The sequence below is a fragment of the Canis aureus genome, chromosome 12, assembly GCF_053574225.1.
Source record: "Canis aureus isolate CA01 chromosome 12, VMU_Caureus_v.1.0, whole genome shotgun sequence".
Lineage (NCBI taxonomy): Eukaryota > Metazoa > Chordata > Mammalia > Carnivora > Canidae > Canis > Canis aureus.
Genome location: NC_135622.1, coordinates 12,285,116 through 12,309,462, shown reverse-complemented (window position 1 = coordinate 12,309,462; position 24,347 = coordinate 12,285,116). Strand labels below are relative to the sequence as shown.

At 38.1% G+C, this 24,347-nt stretch overlaps 2 protein-coding genes across 4 annotated transcripts in view; both read right to left on the bottom strand.

Annotated features, from left to right (window-relative positions):
* Positions 1-2,338: 2,338 nt before the first annotated feature.
* NRAS (NRAS proto-oncogene, GTPase) lies at positions 2,339-12,461 on the bottom strand. Its single transcript, XM_077842785.1, has 7 exons — positions 12,304-12,461; positions 11,669-11,796; positions 9,329-9,507; positions 6,989-7,148; positions 6,315-6,438; positions 5,932-5,973; positions 2,339-5,826 (listed from the first exon to the last, which is right to left on the bottom strand). The coding sequence occupies exons 2-5, from the start codon at positions 11,777-11,779 to the stop codon at positions 6,319-6,321; spliced, it is 570 nt and encodes a 189-aa protein (XP_077698911.1). The 5' UTR covers positions 11,780-11,796; positions 12,304-12,461; the 3' UTR covers positions 2,339-5,826; positions 5,932-5,973; positions 6,315-6,318.
* A 100-nt stretch (positions 12,462-12,561) lies between these two features.
* The window catches only part of CSDE1 (cold shock domain containing E1), a 39,751-nt gene continuing 27,965 nt past the window's right edge, over positions 12,562-24,347 (bottom strand). For all 3 annotated transcript variants that reach the window (XM_077842770.1, XM_077842772.1, XM_077842773.1), the window contains 8 exons: positions 22,271-22,378; positions 21,486-21,661; positions 20,848-20,960; positions 19,130-19,249; positions 15,908-16,086; positions 15,167-15,330; positions 14,232-14,364; positions 12,562-13,874 (listed from right to left, as the gene is read on the bottom strand). In XM_077842770.1, coding sequence (XP_077698896.1) covers positions 13,827-13,874; positions 14,232-14,364; positions 15,167-15,330; positions 15,908-16,086; positions 19,130-19,249; positions 20,848-20,960; positions 21,486-21,661; positions 22,271-22,378 — 1,041 coding nt within the window. In that variant the 3' untranslated portion in view covers positions 12,562-13,826. The remainder of the gene's footprint in view (positions 13,875-14,231; positions 14,365-15,166; positions 15,331-15,907; positions 16,087-19,129; positions 19,250-20,847; positions 20,961-21,485; positions 21,662-22,270; positions 22,379-24,347) is intronic.

The following is a 24,347-nucleotide window of genomic DNA, read 5'->3' as shown; positions in this document are numbered from 1 at the left end:
TGTGTGTCTTGGGTAGCCTTCAGCATTCTGAGAAAGACTGGGAAGGAGTCAGGAAAACTGGGTAGAGTCTTTGAAATGACCACCAAATTCCAACTAAGAAGTTTTGTTTTAGTGATCTCTCAATAGAACATAACAGATGAATAAGGAACCAATGTCTATCTGGTTCGCTACTGTGCGTCCAAGCACATAATAGATATTCAATAAAAACTTGCTAAAGGAATTAGGAAGGAAAGTTATAGGGAAAATTTAGTGAGCCACTGAACCAAATATATTTTGCTAGGGCATGTGGCTCTGCCGTACAGTGGGGATCCAAATGTGGTTCTCTGAGAGGAAGTGTCACACCAGGTACAGTGGGGTGGCACAGGCACAGGTGTTGGTAACTTTAGTTCATATACTAGAGTTTCATTTTGGACTTTATTAAATGTCAAACTCCTCAAATTCACAGGCAAAACAAGCATACATTTATGAGAGTTCTTGATCTAACTTTGAAGGTGTCTTTAAATTTCATTCCATTGATTAAAAAAAAAAATCAGGGCTGTCAGGTCTCAGCTATAAATGTAGAGAATCAACTTGTACTAAGATGTTTTAAAACGATGTGCAAGTTTTCTTTGGGACTTAGATGTAACTCACACATCTGTAGAGTCTAGAGAAAGGGTCAATAGTGCCAAATTGTATCCCTTTCACAGCAGCCATTCTAGAGTTCTTTTCCTAAGTTGGATAGTATTTCAGGCTCCTGTGCTTAAAGGCTCTAGGAGGCAAGTGCTAGGCCCCAACCTAGTCCTCCCTTGGTAGGCAGTCAGGCTGGTAGCCACCTCTATCTTTAGAAACATTTGAGAAACATTTAATATCACTTTAACTCCCAACGGGGTGAGTGCTACTTCTTGTTCTCTTTCTACACTCCCACAAATTGGTGGTACACTGTATTTATACTGGAGTATTTATACTACTTTAAGTCTTTTAAGTTGAAAAATTACATGTGGTGGGTTAATAAACTGTTTTGGCACAAGTGTGAAGTAATCACGAATACAGAATCTCCAGGTAAGAATGATCCATTTGTGAGGTTTACTTCCAGTTCATGAATCTGAACCTTTTTAGTGCTCCTTTTGGCACTGCAAAAGGGATTTGTTTCCTGTACTTCCTATGTTCCTAGAGTTCCAGTTTGCTCTTACCACATTTCAGTGCTCAGTTATTTTTAAAGCAATACAAGGCATATTTACCCACTTGGATACAATGGACACCGATCTTGTGCTCTTAAGTCATGAAGTTAGACACTCTGAAATGTCTCTTTAGCAGTTTTGCAAAATGCTCAGTCACTAGCATGGCCTCTTGGCCCTTTTATCCATACTTAGGGATATCAAATAGCTCATCTAACTATGTTAGCCTTTTAATGACCTTGGGTTTTGCTTTTCTAAGAACAGAAATCTTAACAACACAGAAGATGCATGGAAGGTCTCCACATATTACAAATAAACAAGCTTCCTAAGCTACCTTTTCATCATGTCTCTTTGTAGCTTCATTTTGACAAACAGAATAGCAGCCATCAGCAGAAGCCAGAAAACATCCTTTTCTTTCTTTTTTCTCTACTAAGGGATCAAATATTAGCAGAAAATAAATGATAGTAGGCACAGGTGATTGATTTAAGGGGGAAATATTTTAGATATACAAAGCCCATAATCTGTGTTTCACTTACATTTTATAATCTAAAATGTTTGTAGTTCCTACTAGTCCTATATAGAAACAGTATTTTGTCATTTACATTTATTTTTGCGCTTAATTCAGCCAAATATTAATGATATCCTCCTTCCTTGTCCTCTTTTAAAGAAAAAGTGAAAGTAAAAATGTTTTTGGTAGAATAAACCAAAATCCTCGTAATCACAGTAGTCCAGTATTAGGTGGAAAATACTAGGTATGAAGTTTTTTGTTTTTTTAAGTAATTACATCTCAATTAGGGCTGGGAATCGGAGATATACTAATTCAACTTTACTATTCCGCAAATGAGGAAACTATGGGCCAGAGTAGTAAAATTATAGTTGGAACCCACGTTCTTTGACTCCTATACCAACATTCTTCTAATGATACTAAGATTGGCAGATTGTACAGTAATGCAAAAATAGAACAAAAGATTTCCAAAGATAGTTTCAAGCACTTCATATTAGTACATATAGCTATGGATCATAGCTATGGATCATGGCTATGAATCACCCCCAAGGTAATAGTTTAAAAGCAGGTTTTGATATATTTTACAAACGTGGGTCTTCCAAACATTGTCCAAATGTCATATCCCAAAGTCTAAAACTGATATTAGCTTTCAATACAGGCACTTCAGTCGAAAAAAGAATTATGACTAAGCAAAGAACTTCCAGTTTTTATTTTTCAACATATAACAAGAAAAACATTCAATCAATTTTTAAAAATTAGGATGGATTAATTTACAATAAAATAGTCAACTTAAAATATCAGCCCCTTTTATTTAGGGCCAAGGAGGCCAATAGTTTCTGTTTAAACAGCAGAATTGCACAATTGGTATTTTTACCTATATTCGATGGCACAGAAATGTAAAAGTCAAACAATTTCCATTAACATCCTCTCTTCCCTCCAGAGTAGAATTCATATAATTGCTTCTTAGGTCAGTACTCAGGCCTTTAAAAATCACCAGTTATATTTTGAAACATATCTACAACTACTCATAATGAGAACACCTTTAAAACAATCCTTACAGGAAACACCTTAAAAAATAATTTTGTGGCACATTAGACTGCTTAAAGAAACAGCAAAGATGAAAAACAATGTACAAGAATTATAGTCCCTTGCTTATAGAAACCACCTAAATAACATATTTCCCCTAATTAATTATCCTTGCTTCTCATAATTTATTAGCAGAGATGAATTACAAGAAGCAGGATGCACCATTTTTTGGTTCTTGGTTGTAGCTGCCAGCTTGAGAGTTTATGACTGTAAATGCAAAGCAAAATATGACTATGCTCACAAATTCTGGAATGGGAAAAAACCAAAATATCTCTTTAAAGTGTTTCTCTATCCTTGCTTTCAAGTCAAGACAAAAAATTCACAGCAGTTTAAAGGATGATGAAAGACTAAACATGGGCCCACTAAAATACATACCGGGAATAATTTTATCTATTACACCAAAGTGAAAACTGTAATAAGTATGATATTATATTAGCAAGTAACATTCTAGAGTATGCTGCTGGAGCAAATACAGCACTTAACAGTTTCATTTACAGATTAGGCATGGTAGCCTTTAGACAGAGCATCTTATTTTCACACTCTTGAAGGTGCAACCTTTAAAACACAAACACACACAAAGTAGTATGTAATTCATAACAGCTGGCCAGGCACTTAACTTGGGGGAAAGAGACTCTTCAGATTTTGAGGTAAACTGCAATTGTTTTCAGCAATTACAAACATATTCTAAAAACAACACTTTATTTCACACCAACTGAAGTCATTCAGCATTTATAAGTCTGTCACTCTATTGCGCCAAAATTCACACCTACACCTAACTTCTTAAGAAGCTATTAAAAGAACATTTTGAAGTCTGAATCTTGGCCCCATTTATATACTTCTGTGCTTAGAACATACTTGAAAAAAACCGTAAAGTACATCCTTATTAGGGCTAAAATGAGTATCTTTTCCCCTAAATTTGATATTTAAAAAAAGAATCCTACTGTCAGTCACACAGAGCAGAGGAGGAAGAGGTGGAAGACAAGGACAAGGACAGAGGTGATAAGCCTCAATCTAGGTTCCACGAGAAGTGGAAACAGAGCAGCCGAGTTTCTGTCTACAGGTGTTGACTATTATGTGAAAGCTCTCAAAATTACTGAGGAATACAACTCTCTGGATTTATTCCACTCTGGGCACAGTTGATGTTTCTTCCCCTCTGCAGAATTCATTTCAAGGCAATGTGGAGTTTACTTATAGGAAAATTCATTTTAGAAGATGGAGGACCTCACTAAATATTTACACATCAGAAGACCAGAACAGAAAGTAGCCATTTTGGAACTAGTCTTTTTTACCAAAAGTTTTCCAAGTCTATTTTTCATTAGAATTACCATGAAATTATCTGTAAACAGAAAAGCTCTACCTCCAAATCCTCATAACTAGCAATTAATTCTATTTTCCATTGCCTTCTCAAACAGCAATTTCAATAGAAAGGCTATCCTTGTTTTGAACAAACTCATCAGCTTATTATCTGGTATGCACAGACTAATTCATCAACATCCTGTTTTGAGCCCTTCAAAGAATATTATGAATAGAGATAATTAAAAAATTTTTGATCTGAGGCATCCTCATTTTCAAAATAACGAAAAAAGAATTGGTTTAATTCAGAGTTTCCACATGGCTGAAAAAAGTCTAAATACTTTATATATAAAAACCTCTAGGTTGACCCTCCTCAAGATGGCAAGTTTTCCAGTCATGCATGGTAAAGGATTTGTGCTAACTGACCTCTTCCTTCCTTACAGGACTAACATTATGCATCTGGCAAAACTACTAGCTGGAGTTATTGGTGCAATAAGCAAACATGGAAGGATTTCTCTCTCTGTGATGCTAATTGGCTTGCTCAAGTTTTGAAACTGTGACCCTGGGCTCTTAGCACCATGCTTTACTCAACTGAAACACCAAGCCGCCACTGTGGTGGGGTGAGGGACAGGGTGGGGTGAGAAAGGGAATGAGGGCAATTATATACATAATTAAAATACCATGATATGCTGTGAAAATTTGTGTTAATACATCTGAGGCTTGAAAATCATTAATCATAGCTATTAAATAAAACTGCATTAAAGTGTTTCAATTTTGAACACCTGCAGCAAATGCAGAGCTTTCATATATGACCTAAATTTAAATATGAATGGAAGTTCATTATCAGTAAGCTAGAAGAAACAAATTGCATACATTTTTAAGTGGTAACCTACCCCCTGCCCTCCCCCAAAGTAGAGATTAAGTAAAAATTAAGTGAAATTATTCATAATTGTTTCCAGTTTCACCTTTCTCTTGGAAGAGACCCAAATCAGGTCTCTGGAAATCCAACTTCATACACATAAGAAATGGCATCTGCTATCACATCGGTATGTCTTTCCCTCAAAGGTAGACAGGTTATAGATGTGTCTCAGACATTCATTTCCATGTATTATGGTTTTTGAGACATCTATTCCACTGAAGTATTATAAAGCAAGTCTACAAACCACTTCTAAGAAAAAGGCACTTTGCTGCAAGAGTTAGATTTAATTATGTGAAAGTCAAGAACACTAGAATAGACTCAAAAGTCAGAATTCACTCGTGTATTTATGAATGCAGAGCAGATGCCAATTTATAGAAAATAGCTAATGATATTACAAACAAACCAAATGTCAACTTAACTATATTCTCAGGAAAACAGTAACTTATGACATTTCTCCAAAAACCAACATAGTTCCAAGTTCAACAGTAAAAAGGGGGGAAAAAAAGGTCACCAGCAGTTGCTACTTTTGAGCTCAAGACCTTGTTTCCTACAGAATTTCATGTCTACAGTTTTGTTCTCTGTTTCAGAGCATGAATTATTTTTCAGATGAAAAACCTGGGATGGCAGAGGTTTGTTTATGTGTGTTGGGGGAGAATTCAGGGTGGAAAAACAGCGGGAAGGAACAAGAGGTTCATTTCTCTGGTCAGACAACCAAGTGAGGAGGTAGTTGTTCGGAGAACTTCTCAAATAGAGAACATTGTACTGATCTACTGAGAGTTGGGGAAGTAGCAGGAGCTTCTTTGTGAGACTGAAGATAGCAACAGGAATACTTCTCCTCCAGGGAAGTCAGGACCAGGGTGTCAGTGCAGCTAAAATGAAGACAGGATTTGTGTAAGTAGCATAGAGAATATAAGAAAAACAAGGCTAAGAAATCAACAGGAATGATAATATATTCATTTCCAAACCTGTCCTACCTTGACAGTGGCTCTTTTCTGATGCTAGAACTTTAAAAGTGTCTATAAGAAAAGAACACATACCACGTCATTATAATCGGGATTTGATGTAGTGATTCTTCCAACTCCTAATCTGTGCCAAGAATGTGGTAAGGTAGCATACTTTTCATAACACCGTCTAGTGTCCAATATTATTTAATAATGTCTATAAAACACATCAATGCTTTAAAAAATTTAGACTTCAGTACTCTCAGAAAGCATGCCATCAGGAAAATATTTTACAACTGTAAATGAGCAGACACTCTTGGTTAAATAGCAACATAGAAAATATAACAGCAAATCCTCCAAATTGTCCGATGCTAAATCATAAAATTCATAATTGTGTCAGGAGACCACATGCTCACCTTGTTACATCACCACACATGGTAACCCCATACAACCTTGAGTCCCATCATCACTGCTGTTGAGTTTCTTCATTCGGTACTGACGTATTTCTCTTACCAGTGTGTAAAAGGCATCCTCGACACCCTATAAAAGAACATAATAATGACGGCTTAATAGACACAATCCGAGTTGTAAGCTCTTTCTTTTGTACTTCTTTATGTGGCTTTAAAATTCCAATTAGCTGATGAAGATAGGGTGATTTAAGAAGAGGACACCAAATTTAGCATTCTTATTGAATCACATTAAAAGACTAATATACGAATGGCCTATTTTGCAAAAATAACATTCAAGTACAGGGAGATGGGTAACATGGGTCATACTGAACTATCAGATCTAAATAATCGATTCAGGAGAGCAAAAGCCCTAAACACTGGCTGGTGCTGATGAAGAAATGTCTAATATTTCTAAGTATCTTTAATCAAGAGTCTTCATCTTAGTAATATTTAGTAATATTAGCATGTTAATGAGTAAGATACCACACCAGAATATTCATCAGTTCATTTTGCATTTAAACAGAAGATTAAAAACAGAATATTGAAAATCCGTAAGAACAAAGACTATGGATCCTATCTCTGTATTAACACTTTTTCTGCATTAAACAAACCCACGCCAGATGCTCAAAGCTCTGCTGTACCTGTCTGGTCTTGGCTGAGGTTTCAATGAATGGAATCCCATAACTCTTGGCCAGTTCATGGGCTTGTTTTGTGTCAACTGTCCTTGTTGGCAAATCACACTTGTTTCCTACTAGCACCATAGGTACATCATCTGAATCTTTTACTCGCTTAATCTGTTCCCTTAAAAAATAAAAAAAAGGATTATGTTATCATAACGTAAGAGTAGGTTTTTAGGAAAGCATGAGCAGGTAAGAAAAAAAAAAGATTCTAATGAATTTTATTTAGCCCTATTATTGTCTAGTATGGAGTTTCACTTTTTTCCCTAATTATAAGGGACCATGCATACTAGGTAGACTGGTTTAGGTTTGATGCAGCAGCCATAGGGAAGCCAAGTTCTGGTTCACCTTCTAGTGGAAATGGATGGCTGTTCTTTTTTTTTTTTTTTAAAGATTTTATTTAAGTGAGAGAGAGAGAGAGCACAAATGGGGAGGAGGGGCAGAGGGAGCAGCAGACCCTTGGCTGAGCAGGGAGCCTGATGTAGGGCTCAATTCCAGGTCCTGGGATCATGACTTGAGCTGAAGGCAGACGCTTAATCATCTGAGTCATCCAGGCGCCCCTATTCTATTCTTTTTTGACACACACCCTTGTTAGGCTCCTTGATTCTCCAAAGAGCTTGGCTCTGGATTTAACTGGCAATTTGAAATCACACTCTAGATTAAGATCTGAAGTATAAAAAGTAAAGCTTACTGCCTCAAAATAACTTTTTGAGGTTTTCTTGAGAATGACCATATTTAATCAAAGGCAGTCTATCCACTTCTCTAGGTAGGTGGTATCCAAACATTTTCTTCCAACAATATTATAGCTGGAAGTCCAAGATACCAAATAGAAAACACCAGAACTGTTATTAAAGGGTAACTAAAGGATCTGGAACTCCCAATTTACAGCACTCCCCTCAATAACATATAAGACATACCATACAGCAGTTTGGAAACTTTGCTCTAGATCCTCTTGACCAATACTGTCCAATGGAACTTTTCACGATGATGGAAAGGTTCTATCTGCACTGTCCAACTATATCCACTAGTCATATGTATAGCTGCTGGACACTTGAGAAGTCATTTGCTATATGGTCAAGGAACTGATTTTTCAATTTTATTTAACTTTAATTAATTGAAATAATCACATAAGGTTGTGGCTACCATACTGCACAGTACTGTTCCAGACCCTACCCTTGGATTACAAAGTCATGTGCTGAACCTGTGTTACAATGGCTGTCTGCAGAACTGACCTTTGGTGTAATGGCAGTGGCCTATTATAAAGCATAATTTAAGACCACCTAAGAGGGAAAAAGACTTCTAGAAATTCAACAAATATTAGATGTTTGACAAGTGTTGGACACTTGACAAGTGTTGGGACATTTTCTTACATATTGTTTATTATTTCCAGAGAGCAAATGAAGAATAGAGCAGGTTTAGGCAGGAAAAAACCTCACTGAAGTTTTGGACTAGCTTGTTTCCATGAGCAGACATCATCATACCATACCGACAGAGCACAAGCCAGGACTGCAGGCTGTCAGGAAAACACTTGCATAGCATTTACTATGTGCTAGATACTTTTCTGGGTTATTAACATGTTTATTAACTTGTAATTTTTACAACTCTTGGCAGGTACTATTCTCTCCATATTATAGATAATGACACTGAGGCACATACATTTGAGAGTTTGCCCCAAAGTCCCATGGGCAACAGATGATGGGGCCAAATTTCAACCCATTATATTATTCTGCTCAAGGAACATAGAGCTAAGAAAATGGAGCCCTGGGTTTTTGGTGCTGGCTCTGCTACTAGTAACAACTATGACTTTGAAAACCTAACAAACCACTTCCTGCAACTCTATCAGAATCTGAACAAGGATGTTGTACTAGAATTTTTTATGGTCTGAGTGAGCTTTGAAACTTTATGGTTCTATTGAGAAAGACCATCTTTCCTCTTTATCTACTCCCATCCATTTCTTCCTATCATTTTCTCTTTTCTATGACTGACAACTATTTTTCAGACACGTTTTCCTCTCTGAAATTCCTTTGTGACCTCTCATACCAATACCTTTAGTTCTGAATTATCTCATTAGTAAGCTTAATTTAAGTATTATCACACATTCTAGCCATAGTGTATTATATAAAATAAATTCCAATATTAACTTTCAGTGATAACCCCAGATCCTCAATGTTAAACAATCTGAAACCAACTCTTCTCATGATTAAAAACGCTATATTCCCTAATGCGGTATCCTCATTTCCTGTTCCCCCACAAAGCTTCAGAATACACTTATAGATCATTCTTTCAGAAAAATGTTCCTAGTACCTGTAGAGGTTAATGTCTGCAAATGATTTGCTATTATTGATGGCAAATACACAGAGGAAGCCTTCGCCTGTCCTCATGTATTGGTCTCTCATGGCACTGTACTCTTCTTGACCAGCTGTATCCAGTATATCCAACAGACAGGTTTCACCGTCTATAACCACCTGTTTTCGGTAAGAATCCTGGGGGTGTGGAGGGTAGGAGATGGCAATGAGAGAGGAAAATTTCATTTTTATTAGAAACCATAGGGAATGCAATGCTATTGCCAAGGTTAGATAAGCTCCTAGCTGAGTTCTTTCCATCTCTATTAGGAATTTGTCCCTCAAACTCCTAATATATAATCACAAGAGAACATACTTAATGTCACCCTAGGAAAAAAATCCCCAAATCCTATATGCCTGCAGAAAGGAAAATGTGGCCATTCTGTTCCTGGAAAGAGAAAAAAATGTGGTAATTCAGACAGCTCTATTAAAGTTAGACTCGGGATTAGGTTTCACAATGTATTTTACTAAGGTATGAACTGGACTTTTCTTAATTATTATACATTTAAAATTCTAAACATACCTCCACCAATTATACCTGGCCCTGGGCACAGTGTCATTTACATTTATGACTAAATATACAAATACCTTTTATTTTGAACAAGATTATACCATAAAAATCTTTTTCTAATCATGGTGGATTTTTACCTTTGGGAAATATTCCTGAATCAAATTCCTAAAGGTTTCAAATAAGGTATATAATTATAATTCTTCAGGAAGAAAAACATGCATAGATCATACATATTTATGTTTCAAAGGTGTTTCGTTTTGTTTTTTTAAAGATTTTATTTATTCATGAGAGACAGAGAGGGAGGGAGGGAGGGAGAGGCAGAGACACAGGCAGAGGGAGAAGCAGGCTCCATGCAGGGACCCCGATGTGGGACTCTATCCTGGGTCTCCAGGATCGTGCCCTGGGCCAAGACAGATGCCAAACCGTTGAGCCACCCAGGGATCCCATGTTTCAAAAGTTTTCAATTTGGCCCTAAGACAAAATTTTTACTTGTATTTTAATAGTTATGTTTTGGGAATTCAATTCAAAGAAAACCCATCACACTTGGTAAAGATCTGGCTCCAGAAACAGAATGGGACTTGGTTTCCCAGTTTACTGATTGGTGTCTGTAACTCAACTTCACTATTGGACTGTAATACACTTTCAAATTAACATAGAACTCACATTGCCAAAACTGGAAGCACAAAATATGATAAAGTGTATGAGTGTTCCAAGAAAACGAGCAAAATTAAAATGATATAGGTGGGTGTTAGTCAAACTAATGTACAATAACAGAAGTCAGAGAAGTGGTTATTTCCTGGCAAGGTGGGGGTTTACTGACTGGAATGTGGCATGGGAGAACTCTCTGGGGCACTGGAAATGGTCTATATTTCTGAGTTGTGGACTTAAAAAATTTTGGTTCTTGAGCTATAGCTACGCCATTTGTGTATTTTACTGTATATTACCCTTCAATAAACACAACTCAGAAGAATATTAAAAGGTCCTAATTATTAATGCTAAAGCTGCTAAGCTTAAAATGAAATTTCTGCCAAGGACTAATGATTAATTTTTAATAATTGCCATGATAGCTAGCTTCTATTAAACACTCAGTGGCAAGGCAGTAGAAAGACCACAGTGTGGATTAAAATAAATCTCTAGTCAGACATTTCTAAGCTGAATAAATCTTCTATTTAAAGGACCTAAGATGCCATTTATTCAAGCCAATATATAACATGAACGCACACAAAAACTTATACTGATTTTTCCTCAACATTCTTGTGTGTGTGATAGGCAGGACATGTTTATGGTACTTTAAAAAAATGAGGAAAATGAGGCTCAGAGTTTAAGTGATTTGCTCAATATAACAAAATGAAATAAACTACAAACAGGGACTGAAAGAAATCTAGGCAGTGACTCAAAATCTCATGTTCTTTCCACTTCAGCCCAGTCTCAGCTGCTTCAACCAGCTAATTAAAATTGAAGAACACCTAGATTTTTGAATCTTTATCTACATCCTATTACTCAGTCACTCTTACTACGTATGGCCTGTTTCTTTTCAATAGAGCTGTCATGAGTTCAACAATGAATATGCAACAGTTTACTAAACTGCCGATTTTTAAGAAAATCTTTACCAATTAATAAAAATGAGCTCTTCTCCACAAACATGGAAAGCTTCGTTATTGTACTCCTGAATGCAGCACCCCAAATAACTTCTACTTTCTCTCTTGATGATTACTTTGGCTAAAGGATACGTGCAGGGGGGAACCAAAAGCCAGAGGTAGGGTCAGTCAGCACACTACCACCCGGCCTCACCTCTATGGTGGGATCATATTCATCTACAAAGTGGTTCTGGATTAGCTGGATTGTCAGTGCGCTTTTCCCAACACCACCTGCTCCAACCACCACCAGTTTGTACTCAGTCATTTCACACCAGCAAGAACCTGTGGGAAAGCAGCAATTAGGTTTAATGGGCGAGCCACAACTAGAGAACTTCAAAAGCTTTCTATAATCAATAGTAACTAAAACGTTGAGTTTGAAATGTATCGGCTGCATACACGTGAACTTCCACTCGGCTCTCAAGGTGATTCCGGAGCGCAGAAACCCTCGCAGGTTACTGCGGGCCTCCGAATGGTGGTTAGTCGCCTGGCTACCCCCACCCTGCTCTATTTTTCAACAGTCCGTGGGCCCCGCCCTCAGCCTAAGGTAAAGGAACCCCCCCCCCCTTCCTCCACCTCCCGCAAGTCTTCTCAGCTCCGGTGGGGAAGCCTCCAGCCCGGCCCCTCGTCTTCCACCCCCACCAGTCTTCAAAAATCTCCCCCATAGGGCTTAAAACGAAGGACCCCCGCCCAAGGGCCTTTGTCTCCGGTCTGCAGACTCCGTTCGATTCCGGGCAACAAGGAGGCGCCCGTATGCTCCAAAGACGAACGCTACACACCGCAGAACCTTACCTCAAGCTTCGCCGCCTCCGCTTCCGACGTATTTAGGACCACAACTAGGAGAAAGGTTGGAGACCCCGGAACCGCCATGAACAGCCCCCACTAGGGAGCGGCACTTCCGGCCCCGCCCGCTACGTAATCAGTCGGCGCCCCGGGCGCCCGAGTCCCCGCCCCGGCCACGTGGGCCCCCGACCCAGGAGTCACGCGGCGGGCCGCACCCATTCCCGCCCCTCCCACACAGGACGCCTCAAAAATGAAAGCGCTAGGTGCTAGAGTCTCAAAAATCAGTAAAACTTTATTCGCTTCCATTCTTTCGCCATTAACAGAAAACTGGAGAAAGCAAAAATGTTTCGTGTTTACAAAGATAAACGGCCTCTTTACCCAGAGAAGATCAAAACCTCAAATGACAACGGGGAAGATAAAAGCGCCCTCCCCCACATCCCCTGAGCTGCCCTTGTCATCTTAGACAAAGCCTTCAGTCCACTGGCCAGGGGCCCTGGATGTGGCCAATTCAAGATGAGGGCCAAGAAATCAGACCAATCCGTTCCCGTGATATAAAGTCGAACAGAGGCTACACCAAGGGTCAAGTGCCTGTATTTCACAGGACACAGGAACCAGGCGGCTACTTATAAAAAAAACAAGATTCATTTCAGGCACAACTTTTTTATTTTTTTTTTTGTTTTGTTTTTAAATCAGTAAAAGAAACTGGGTCCTAGAAGCTGCAGTGATCTAAGCAGCAGCAAGTTTGTGCATTCTTTTTTTGTTGTTGTTTAAATACGATTAAATTACCACACTGCTGGCACACCTCATTTGCATGAAATTCTGCACCATACATACTAATTGTAGTAAAGTTACCCCCCCTCCCCAATCCCAGGAAAAAAGAAACTACTCTGGAAGATAATTTTCACTGAAATCTAACCAAACTTCGTTAAGTGGACTGTGACAAGATTATAAATGATATGAAAAATAACATTTTAACATTTGGCCATCAACTTAAGGAAATGGTTTGCCTATACAAATTTTTATAATTTTTGTTAATTTTTAATATATTCTACCTTCATATGGTCCTCAGAATTAAAGCATAATGAACAGGAAAGAAAAGGAAAAGAATGCAACTGAGTGCTAAGGCAGAACATCGTGCCAGATAGTAATGAAGGTAGAGTATATGCTAAATACCAAGTGCAGAATTTCATAGGGCCAACAAGATAACAGTCTATATTTTCACTTACACAGGCGAAGTGGATTTTGCAATTACCAGTTGCGTTAAATGCACCAAATAAAGCTCCTAAAATTGATACTATAAGGCGCCACCTTAAGTTTTCCAGGCTGCAACTGTGCATAATTTTTAAAATGGTTTTCTTAAATTTATTTATTTTTTAAACATAACACGAGGAAGGTGTTAAAACTGGTGTAATAGCTCAATAGAATAAGTATTCCAGATTTTGGGAGGGATGAAGAGGGAGATATTCAGAACCCTTCACCAGAATCCCCCCAACTTGATCATAGTGGATTAATGATGTGCTTTGTGGATGTGGTTAGTCAATGACACCAGCTTGACGGATCTTTCTTTCTGCACCAAATCCCTGTGAAGAAGTAAAACTGTAGTTAATGGCTATACAAGCATTACTTTTAATCATCGTAACCACGACCGTTTCTTTCCCAGATGAGGAAATCCATAGTAAGCCCTCCTGATCTATTACGTAAAATCTGAGTATCAGGAAGGCCATGAAATGTGCTTTTCACTGTGAACAATTATTGTTAGGGTCTGAACCAATGTGTAGGATGTTTTAACTAGTTTTAAGCATACTGAATACTGAAAAAGAATCCTTAAGTTCCCTGCTTCATTGAATGCTGAGCTATGCCAAAATAGGACCCTGAGTAGCATAATGGTCTATCAGCTGCCCCCACCTATCCCAGCACCTTGTATATGTCCCTCATACCATTGAGTTATCTGGTCCCCTTGGCTGACGAAGAACCATTAGGCGAGGAGCACTGGCATCATCCAGGGTGATGTTCTTCAAGCGATTGACCAACCTATCAGGTCGTGGGGCTGCAACAGCCTTGGGGCCCTCGCTATAATGAAATCAAGAGGCAAGAACTCTTGGTGGGAAGAAAGCAAGTACTTGCAGAGGTGTTTTCTCTACCGAAATGACTCAGTTTTAATGAGGGGACTCTTGCCTCATCAAGCCAGCTAGCTAGCAAGACAGGACAGACAAGTTTTGTTTATGTTTTTATTACTAACTCAAGGTTTATTACTATGGAGGAACTGGAAGGATCATTTGGGTGAGGGTCATTCCTGAACTGGTCCACAACTAGAAGAACCAGTTTCACAGACACTTTATGAGGTAGTAGATGTGAAAAACCTTAGAGAACAAAAGTATGTAGAAATATTTTCAGGAGACTCCCAGCTCCTCTTAGGGTAACATTATGGATTTAAAAAATTTTTAAAACAGAAAGTATTGCTAAACTATATAGTTAGAATTTTAAGCAGCATTTAAATGGTTTAATGGAAGAAAAAGCTACACAGAGTCCTTTAAGAACAAGGACTATATAATCTTACTATATTTAAGTTTTTGTTTTGTTTTTTTGTTTTTTTTTTTTTACTATATTTAAGTTCTAATACATACAATGTACCCAATTAATGTTTCATTGGGCCACATTTAGAAGACTAAAATTTAGACAATGAAGACTAAAATTTAGACAATGAAGACTAGAGGTAAAAAAAAAAAAAAAAAAAAGATACAGGAAAGATCAAGAAATAACCAGAAAGTGGCAGGATAATAAAAGCAGTCATGAAAAATGAAGAAGTGTGATAAACCAGAGTTTACAGAAGTTTAAAGACAGTCAGTCCAGGGAGTTTACCAACCCAACTTACCAGACTCGCCAAACATTACAAGCACTGCACTTGCCAGTGCGCTGATTGAGAATCACTGAGAATTCCACTTCATCTCCAGCCTGTAGCTCAATGCCATCTTGAACTTCTTTCACATGGAAAAAGAGCTTCTTGCTATCTCCTACTTCATAATTAATGAAGCCAAACTGGGGGGAAGAGGAGGAGGAAAAAAAAAAAAAAAAAAAAAAAAAACTACAGCTAAAAACAGGGACATATTACAAGGCAGAAAAGTACTCCGCTCTGAATGAAGCACAATGCCTGACCCTAACTAGAAGTCGATTTATAAAACATGGTGTTAATGCCGATGATGCTCCAGTTTAGCTGCTTGTGCTAGAATGTAACAGCATATGCTTCTGAAAAACTTGCAAGGGAAGAAATCTATCTTTGAAATCACTGCAAAAGAAACTCTGAGCTAAAGTAATACACAACATCTTTGTCTTTCTATTCTGAAAAAGCTCACTCCAAATTTACTTTCCCTATCATGTAATGTTATCAATAGTACTTGTAACTTTCCTTTTAGCTCATATTGCCACTGTCTTTTCAGATGGTTTTCTTCACATTTTTACAAGCTACCTCCAATCATTGAAAAGGGGTGGAGTAGAAAATAAAAACCAAGTGAATATTGACAGTTCTCCTTTGGATGAAAAAATTTTTAAGTTTTGGGTAACATCTATACCAACTCCTAAAAGAATCAAGTTCAGGTCCAGAGATACTACCACTTACCTGGTCCTTCACACACTCCACTGTGGCTCTACGCAGGGGTGTGATGTTGTAGGCCATAGTCTGTGCATTCTGGCCCAGGACACACAACTGGAACTTGACACTCTCTCCTTTCTGTAGGCAATCCCCTTTGTTGGCCATTCCAACTATGCCAAATGGATAGACCTCACCTTTCATATCCCCTGTAAGGAGAAACAGGCACAAAGTCTAATTTTCACAATAGTTCTAATGCTGATGGTCCTAAGAAATTTATAAAAGCTTCAATGAAATACTATCATTAAAACAAGTGAGAACTTGTAATACTACACTTGCTAATGAACAGTTTTAAAATTTATTTTTTTAGTAATCTGTATACCCAACATGGGGCTCAAATTCATGACCCTGAGAGATTAAGAGTTGCATGCTCTTCTGACTGAACTAGTAGCCAGGGACCCCTAATAAACAGTTTTAAACCACAGTTATGAAATTAAAAATAATAGCACTCACAATCTTACTATCTAAATATTTGGGCATTTTAAGCAGAACAGGGTGCTAACATGACCCACTGGATTATCTTCTTCTCTAGTTCACAATATGAGCCAACCAGTCCAAAATATTTCTGACCCACACCTAACTGGGCACTAAACAAGTCAGGCATGGGTGGGTGAATTTCTTTGGCATTCTACCTCTTTTGTCTGTGGCTCCCCCAAACCAACAGGTACTTTTCTCCTAGTTCAGAGCTCAGCACACTTTTTCTTAAAAAAACAGTGAACACTTTAGGCTTGTAGGTCATCCTATTTCTGTCACAACTACTCAACTTTGCTGTCGTAGTGAGAAAGCAACCAAAGATAATATATAAAAGAATGGCTATGGCTGTTTCTAGAAAACTTTATTTATAGAAACAAGCCACCGTATTTTTTGTAGCACTCTTCCCTAGGGGCACCTGGGTGGCTCCGTCAGTTAAGTGTCGAACTCTTAATCTCAGCTCAAGTCTGGATCTCAGGGTCTTGAGTTCAAGTCCTGATTGGGCTCCATGCTGGGTGTGGAGCCTACTTAAAAAGATAAATGAACAAATAATGAAAATTTTCAAATTAAATACAAAAAAAAAAGTTGGCTGGAAGTCAGCACAGGCTATGAATAAAAACTGTGCCAAAGGTTCAGTGGCTTCTCAGTTCACCTGGATGGTGAAGCCACTGAATCAAAAAAAATTAAGAGGAAAAACCAGGTGGAAGTGGAAGCTTCAGAACTGAAAATGCTTTTAACAATTCTCTTCAGGATTATAGGGTAAGTGAAGGTTTTCTTGCCAAACATACAAGAACCACAAACTTTTAAGGAGATACTTCCAACAGATAAAGTCATGCAGGATTAGAAACACCTGGTCCGATGCAGTGTTAATACTACCATTTATTAAACCCTTACAGATTCATATTTAATCGTTCCAGAATCTTCTTAGATTGAAGATATTATCCTCATTTCAAAAGATGAAGAAACCGAGCTAGGAGAGGTTTAAGTAATCTAAGATTATATAGCTAGGAAGTGGAAAAGCTGGTGTTCAGGTCTAGGCCTACCCTACTTCAAAGACCACGGTCTTATATGGAGCTGTTGTATTCTTGAGTAACAGCTGTTCTCACCAAAGTGGGAAAGTGTGACCTGTCTAGTCTCAAAAACCTCTAGGCTTATAGATTTCAGAAAAGTTTCCTTTTCCATAAGACCCTTGCTTTGGGCTGTATCCTAGAGCCAGTATTAAAGAATAAGTGGATTGGGGATTGGAACACAAACAGAAGTGGCATGTTACAGAGAAGGAAGAAGGGCAGTTCAGTATTGTAAGAGTTAGCTGCCCAGCTTCCATGGCCCTTTTAGGAGTATGGTGTAATCATGGCATTGATCTAGAATATTAGGTTTGAAAAAGGCCAGGTTTGTACTGAGTGAATTTCTTTTTAACCACTGTGTGTTTAACCACCAGTGTTCGTAAAAGATGGAAAAGCAGAAAAAAGTTCATTTTAAATTAATATGAATTAGATCTGAATTACCAAAAGGGGTGATTAAAGGACTCATCTGCTGTAACATCTATTTCTCTTGGGAGGGGTGTGGGGGGCTAGGGAAGGGGGAGATGGGAGTACCATGTAAAATAAACTCCTAAGAACATCATGTGGTAAAAGGAACATGTGAACAAGGTTTATTTCTTTCTTTCAAATGATCTGTTCTTCCTTACTTCATTCTCTTTGAGTCCTAAAGGACACAAGATTTATTCTCTTTATGAACCAAGCTATTATCTTCGGTTGGAAATTCAAAACCTCTCAACCCCATCAGTATGATATAGTTCAACTATACTAATCACCCAGTGGTTCCTACTAGCATTCCTAATGCAAACTTATCTTATGTACAAAGTAGTCTTTTTTTTTTTTTAAAGATTTATTTATTTGAGAGAGAAAGAGAGAGAGAGAGAGAGAGAGAGAGAGAACACGCGCACGCGCACGCACACTAAGAGCCAGAAGGGGAAAAAGGGAGAGAGAAGCTCAAGCAGACTCCACACAGGGTTCAATTTCACGACCCTGAGATCATGACCTGAGCTGAAATCATGAGTGGGATGCTCAATCAACTGTGCCACCCAGGCACCCCAAAGTTGTCTTTTTGGTGCTAATTGGTGGTGGTGGTGGTGGGGGGGTTAGGGGTGGTACCAGAACTCAGGGAATTATTAAAGATGGGGAGAAAAAGGCAGAAAATGAAAAATAGAGCTCTGGCCCAGAGACAAGTAGTAGGATCCACATGGAACCCTAGCTATTAAGGAATAAATAAAGTACTTTTACAGAAAGGAAAAATGTTTATAGAAGTGAAAGCTGCTAGGAAAATTTGTTAATACTGATGTAAATAACCAGAGAATAATACAGGAAAACTATAAAGTTGTACGAAACACAGCCAATATGAGTATCTGCTTATCACACACTAGATGCCTATTAAGAGTGAGTGAGACTGTGTTTTCAGTCTATTTTAATATCATTCAGTTGCTCACCTTTCAGTCATCTGTTCACAACATAAACCCAGGCTATTCTAATTTCCAAAGCATATAAAAATAAAAGCCAGGGGATGGGGGGGGGGGGGGGGGTGAGGAAGAGCCACTTTTCCTTAATTTCAGTTTTTAAGGAATCTGAAAACAACTGCAACAAACACCAACAATGCTTAAAAATGTTCCAAGTACTCATGTAAAGGTACAAACAAATTTCCAAAATCTAACAGGGATGCTCTTACCTTCTTCCACAATCTCAATCATTCCTTGGTACTCAGTCTGTGTTGGATCAACACTCCTCAAGGGGCGAATGACTTTACCAGAGTAGATGGTGGGATCAGCTTCCTCAGTAATGCCATTCACTACCAAAAAAACCCACAAAAAACAAACAATAAAACATAAACCTCTTACTCAATAATTTTTAACTACTCCAGAGGAAAAAAAGCAAAGATCATCACAAGAAATATTAAGAGGGCTGACTGCTTGTCTGCTATTTGTGAAATTTTTCTAAACTACCATTAAAATAAATTATTCCTTAATTTAAGGAATTAGCAAGTATTTGCATTTGAAACACGTCTTGCTCTCTTCACGTTTTCCAGGTGACTAAATATTACTTTTAGCAGGGGCCTTCCTTGGTCTCTAAAACGGCAACCTCAACTCTTATATATACTTCCCTATATTTTAATCTTAATAATATAGTTTATTATCTTTCTAAACATCAATCATCTTACTTGCCTGTGAATACAGACAAACTAAAAAATAAACTTGACAAAGGCAGGATCTAATTTCTTAACTGCTATATCCCCAGTACCTAAAACACAGCATGCACTTAGATATTTACTGAACTGAAATGAATATTCTTGGCTGTCCTGTCTCTAGGTCTCACCAAGAGAAAGTATTATTTGGGGAGTTGAAATGAAAGCCAAAGTTGCAGGTTTTATAAAAGTTAGAGATCATAAATAGCAATAATTTTCTGAAGTTCCCATTATTTTTTTTTAAAGATTTTATTTATTTATTCATGAGAGAGAGAGAGAGAGAGATGCAGAGACATAGGTAGAGGGAGAAGCAGGCTCCACTCAAGGAAGTCCGATGTGGGACCTGATCCCCGGACCCAGGATCCTGCCCTCAGCCAAAGGCAGACGCTCAACTGCTGAGCCAGCCAGGCGTCCCAAGTTCCCAATGCTTTTCATTCTTTTCCAAAATAGTCTCCTAGAGGAATGGATCTCTCTCCATCCCCATGGATATTACACCTTAAGAGTTATTATTATTATTTTTTAAATATCTTATTTATTTACTCATGAGAGACACACACACACACAAACAGAGGCAGAGAGACATAGGCAGAGGGAGAAGCAGGCTCCATACAGGGAGCTTGACATGGGACTCGATCCCGGGACTCCAGGATCATGCCTTGGGCCAAAGGCAGGCGCTAAACCGCTAAGCCACCCAGGGATCCCACATCTTAGAATTATTTTTTAAGAAAGAGATATCAGGGACACCTGGGTGGCTCAGCAGTTGAGTATCTACCTTTGACTCAGGGTGTGATCCCGGAGTCCTGGGATCAAGTCCCACATCGGGCTGCTTGCATGGAGCCTGCTTCTCCTCCCTCTGCCTATATCTCTGCCTCTGTGTCTCTCACGAATAAATAAAATCTTAAAAAAAGAGAGATATTAAATTGAAAATAAGCATAAAACAAATGACCTAAACCATCTATCTAGTTCTACTTCTCAAACTTGAGTGTACATCATAATTATCTAAAGGATTTGTTAAGACAGATCGCCCATTCTGAGTTTAGTAGGTCTGGGGTGGGATCAGAGAACTTGTGGCCAGCTGATGCTGCTGGATCATACCTGGGGGATCTTCTAATCCAGAACAATTTGGTTTTCACTTCCTCTTGCATCCTACCCCGTATTTTCCACCAAAAGCAAAGACTGATTAAGTAAAAATCACAATTCATTACCTGAGTGTGTTTTATTCACTTTTTCTGCACTGACTTTGTTGCCTTTGCCTTTGGACAAGCTATACTCGACCATGTCCCCCAGTTCCAAGCTATCAACATCACCAGAGAACTCACTGGGAAGAAAGGAAACATTTGAATAAGAAATCACTACAGATAATAGTAGCAAATAAGTTTTATTTCTTCTATAGTAACATTCATGGAGTGCTTACTTATGCTAGATACTGTTTTAAACACATTATAGGCACTGACTCATTTCATCCTCAGAAACTATTCGTTTGGAGGTATGATTATCCCCAGCTTCAAGACAATGGAGCTAAGATACCAAGAGTTAGGTGGCAGAGACTGGATTTAAACGTGAATCACCTAAGAGCCTACACTCAACACCAAATCAATTGTACAACACTCTGTTGTATTCTTTCACTGAAACAGAAAAGTTCTTGTCCAATGTTCAAAGCAGGTACAGGCCTTTATCTATTGGCCACATGTTCTCTATATAAGTTTTGTTTATATATTGCCATAATTTTACTAACATGAGATGTGGATCAAAAAATATATTGATCACCTCATACTAAATGTTTTGGACTCTCAAACCAAACAACGAATGTTAAGGTATTAAGTTCCTACAGGGCATTCCTTACCTGTAATGGAAAAAGATTTCCTTATCATGATTGGCTGTTTCAATAAATCCAAAATTATCCTTCAGAGTTGCCACATAACCCAAGAGCCTCTTGGAATTGGAATTACGACCTAAAAGTCGCACACAAGTTGCAACCTGCTGGCCAGGCCTCTGTTTGTCACTAATACTAAATTCAACCTGTGAAATATAAGGATGCTCATTAATACCATGTCTTTTCCACACCAAGTCCCTTACCTCAGGACCTACAACTTCCCCAGACCATGCTTTGTACTCCAAATATCCTTTGTATTAAATATTCTGATGGAATAGATTTTCATCAAAACTAACACTTCTAGGTCTCATCTCATTTTTCATGGGGGATTCAAGATTTGTTCTCCAGTGTGTATTTATTCCAAAATCTCAATTTCTCTAAAGCAGGGCTATCAGAAAACCAGACATAATAAGCATGAGAAAAATGCACATTATACAATTTTTGGTGTGATTTTACTCTGATAATGTTTCAGTGGCTATTTTAGTTTGTAATACTTTTACTTTTATCTAAGTTAATTGATTTAGGCATATCTTAGTGTTTAAATACTAACTCCTTAAAAAAGCTTTAATAAAGGATTTCCTAGACCCTGTTCTAATTCAATGAGCTGTTTTCAAATGGGAAGATGTTCCTGTATTAAACTCCTAAGCACAAAATAATTTTAGCAAAACTTGGGTAAAATTAAAAACCACTGTAAAAAACTTATGATTAAGATGACAACCTTTAACCCTCCTCTCAAATAAGCAGAATTATCTTGCCTTATCTCCTATTTGAGGAGAAGCAGAGCCTTCCACATCCTTGGCTTGAAAAGCAATAGTCAATTTCACCCCACAATCATCATAAGCAATAACACCATCCTCAGCCTCCTAAAAAAAGAATACAATGAAAAGAATCAAGAACAAAAAGGCAATTAACAGCTATAATTTTTATAGACCCCTGAGCTAAGAACTGGCACAGCTATAGAAATATCCTATTCTGGGTGGCTCAGTGGTTGAGTGTCTGCCTTCAGCTCAGGGCGTGATCCCAGTGTTCTGGGATCGAGTCCTGCATCGGGCTCCCCATGGGGAGCCTGCTTCTCCCTCTCCCTATGTCTCTGCCTCTCTATGTCTCTCACAAATAAATAAATAAGGTCTTATAAAAAAAGAAACCCTATTCTAGGGTTCCCTAACAGTAACAGATTTTTCATATGAATAAAAGGTGGTCTTACCTCTATCTGCTGTTAATTTGGTCTCGTAGTCTCAAGAACCTAATCTTTTTGTTGAGGAGGGTAAGCTAATTGAAAATTTACCACACACTTACTCTATACTTTAGCCAGTCAGAAACTAAACTGAGCATGTATTTTTAACAAAGTAGAAATTCTACAGGGCAAGAAGCTTTTATATCACCTATTTTGAATCTCCCATTGTGCTGTGCAGTGTTTTGTGTGAAACATATTTAACTAATAAATGAGAATTTATTTACTTATTTTGCAAAACAAAACAAAACAAAACAAAACACAAAACTAATTTTTAAATTTATTTATTCATGAGAGACAGAGAGGCAGACAGGCAGAGGGAGAAGCAGGCTCCCTTTAGGGAGCCTGATATGAGACTTGATCCCAGGATCACTGACCTGAACTAAAGGCAGATAGATGCTCAAATCACTGAGCCACCCAGGCACCCCCAATGAAGGCGAACTTAATTTTGATAGGATCTAGCACAGTTCAGAGAATGTGATATTCAAATAGGAGATTAAATTATGATACACCAAATGTTTCCATAGTAACACTTTAAAACATTTTTGAATACCAGAAAGATTAGCTCTTCAAAAGTCTTAAGAAATTTCGGATATGCCACACAGGATCATAAACAGTGACACTGTACAGCAACTACATAAATCATAGTGCCCCTATGGTTTTAAATATCATTCCTTTCTTTCTTTTTTAAAGATTTTATTCACTTATTCATGAGAGACACAGAGAGAGAGAGAGAGGAAGAGACACAGGCAGAGGGAGAAGCAGGCTCCATGCAAGGAGCCGGATGTGAGACTCGATCCTAGGACTCCAGGATTACGCCCTGGGCCGAAGGCAGGAGCCAAACTGCTGAGCCACCCAGGGATCCCTTAAATATCATTCCTATGGGAATTACTGCCCACATCCCTAATCTAGCTAACTCCTTTTCTAAGCTCCAGAACACATTACTAATTATTAATATTCAAAACCGATTAATTTCTCTTACCATTCATTCATATTCCTTATACAACTGCTATGCAATCATACTGAACATTAAAACTATCAGATATTATTTTACTTTATATTATAAAATTTAATGTTATGATAAAATCATCTCCAAAGTTACTCCTATCCCTATTAGGAAAGTCTTAGGAAGCTAAAATAAATATGACCAAGGTTATATAGTCAGTACAAAATGCTAAGGATCTGACTTTGGTAAACGAAGAAGGAAGTCAGTGATTTCAGGTCTGACTCTACTGACACTCTTTGGCAAGTCAACCACACTCAAAATCTCAGCATTCGAATTTGCTCTCAACTCAGCCATTAACCTCAATATTCAGTCAACATCTGACAATGTACTACACACCAAGTATAGGAAATAGAGATAAGGCAATACCTGCTTATGAAGAGCCCAGCTTAGCAAAAACAGATTCATTAACAAGCGTAACACATTGTTGTAAGTAAACAATGACAGAAGGACTCACTAGAGTCCAGTGTTGGTGAAGAAAAGAACAATAGAAAGGCAGGAAAAATCTTATACAAAGGCTGTCTTGATCAAGTCAATTTTGCCACAGCCATTTGGAAAGCAGGGCATTCTAAGAGCTAAAAACCATTAAAAATAAGTC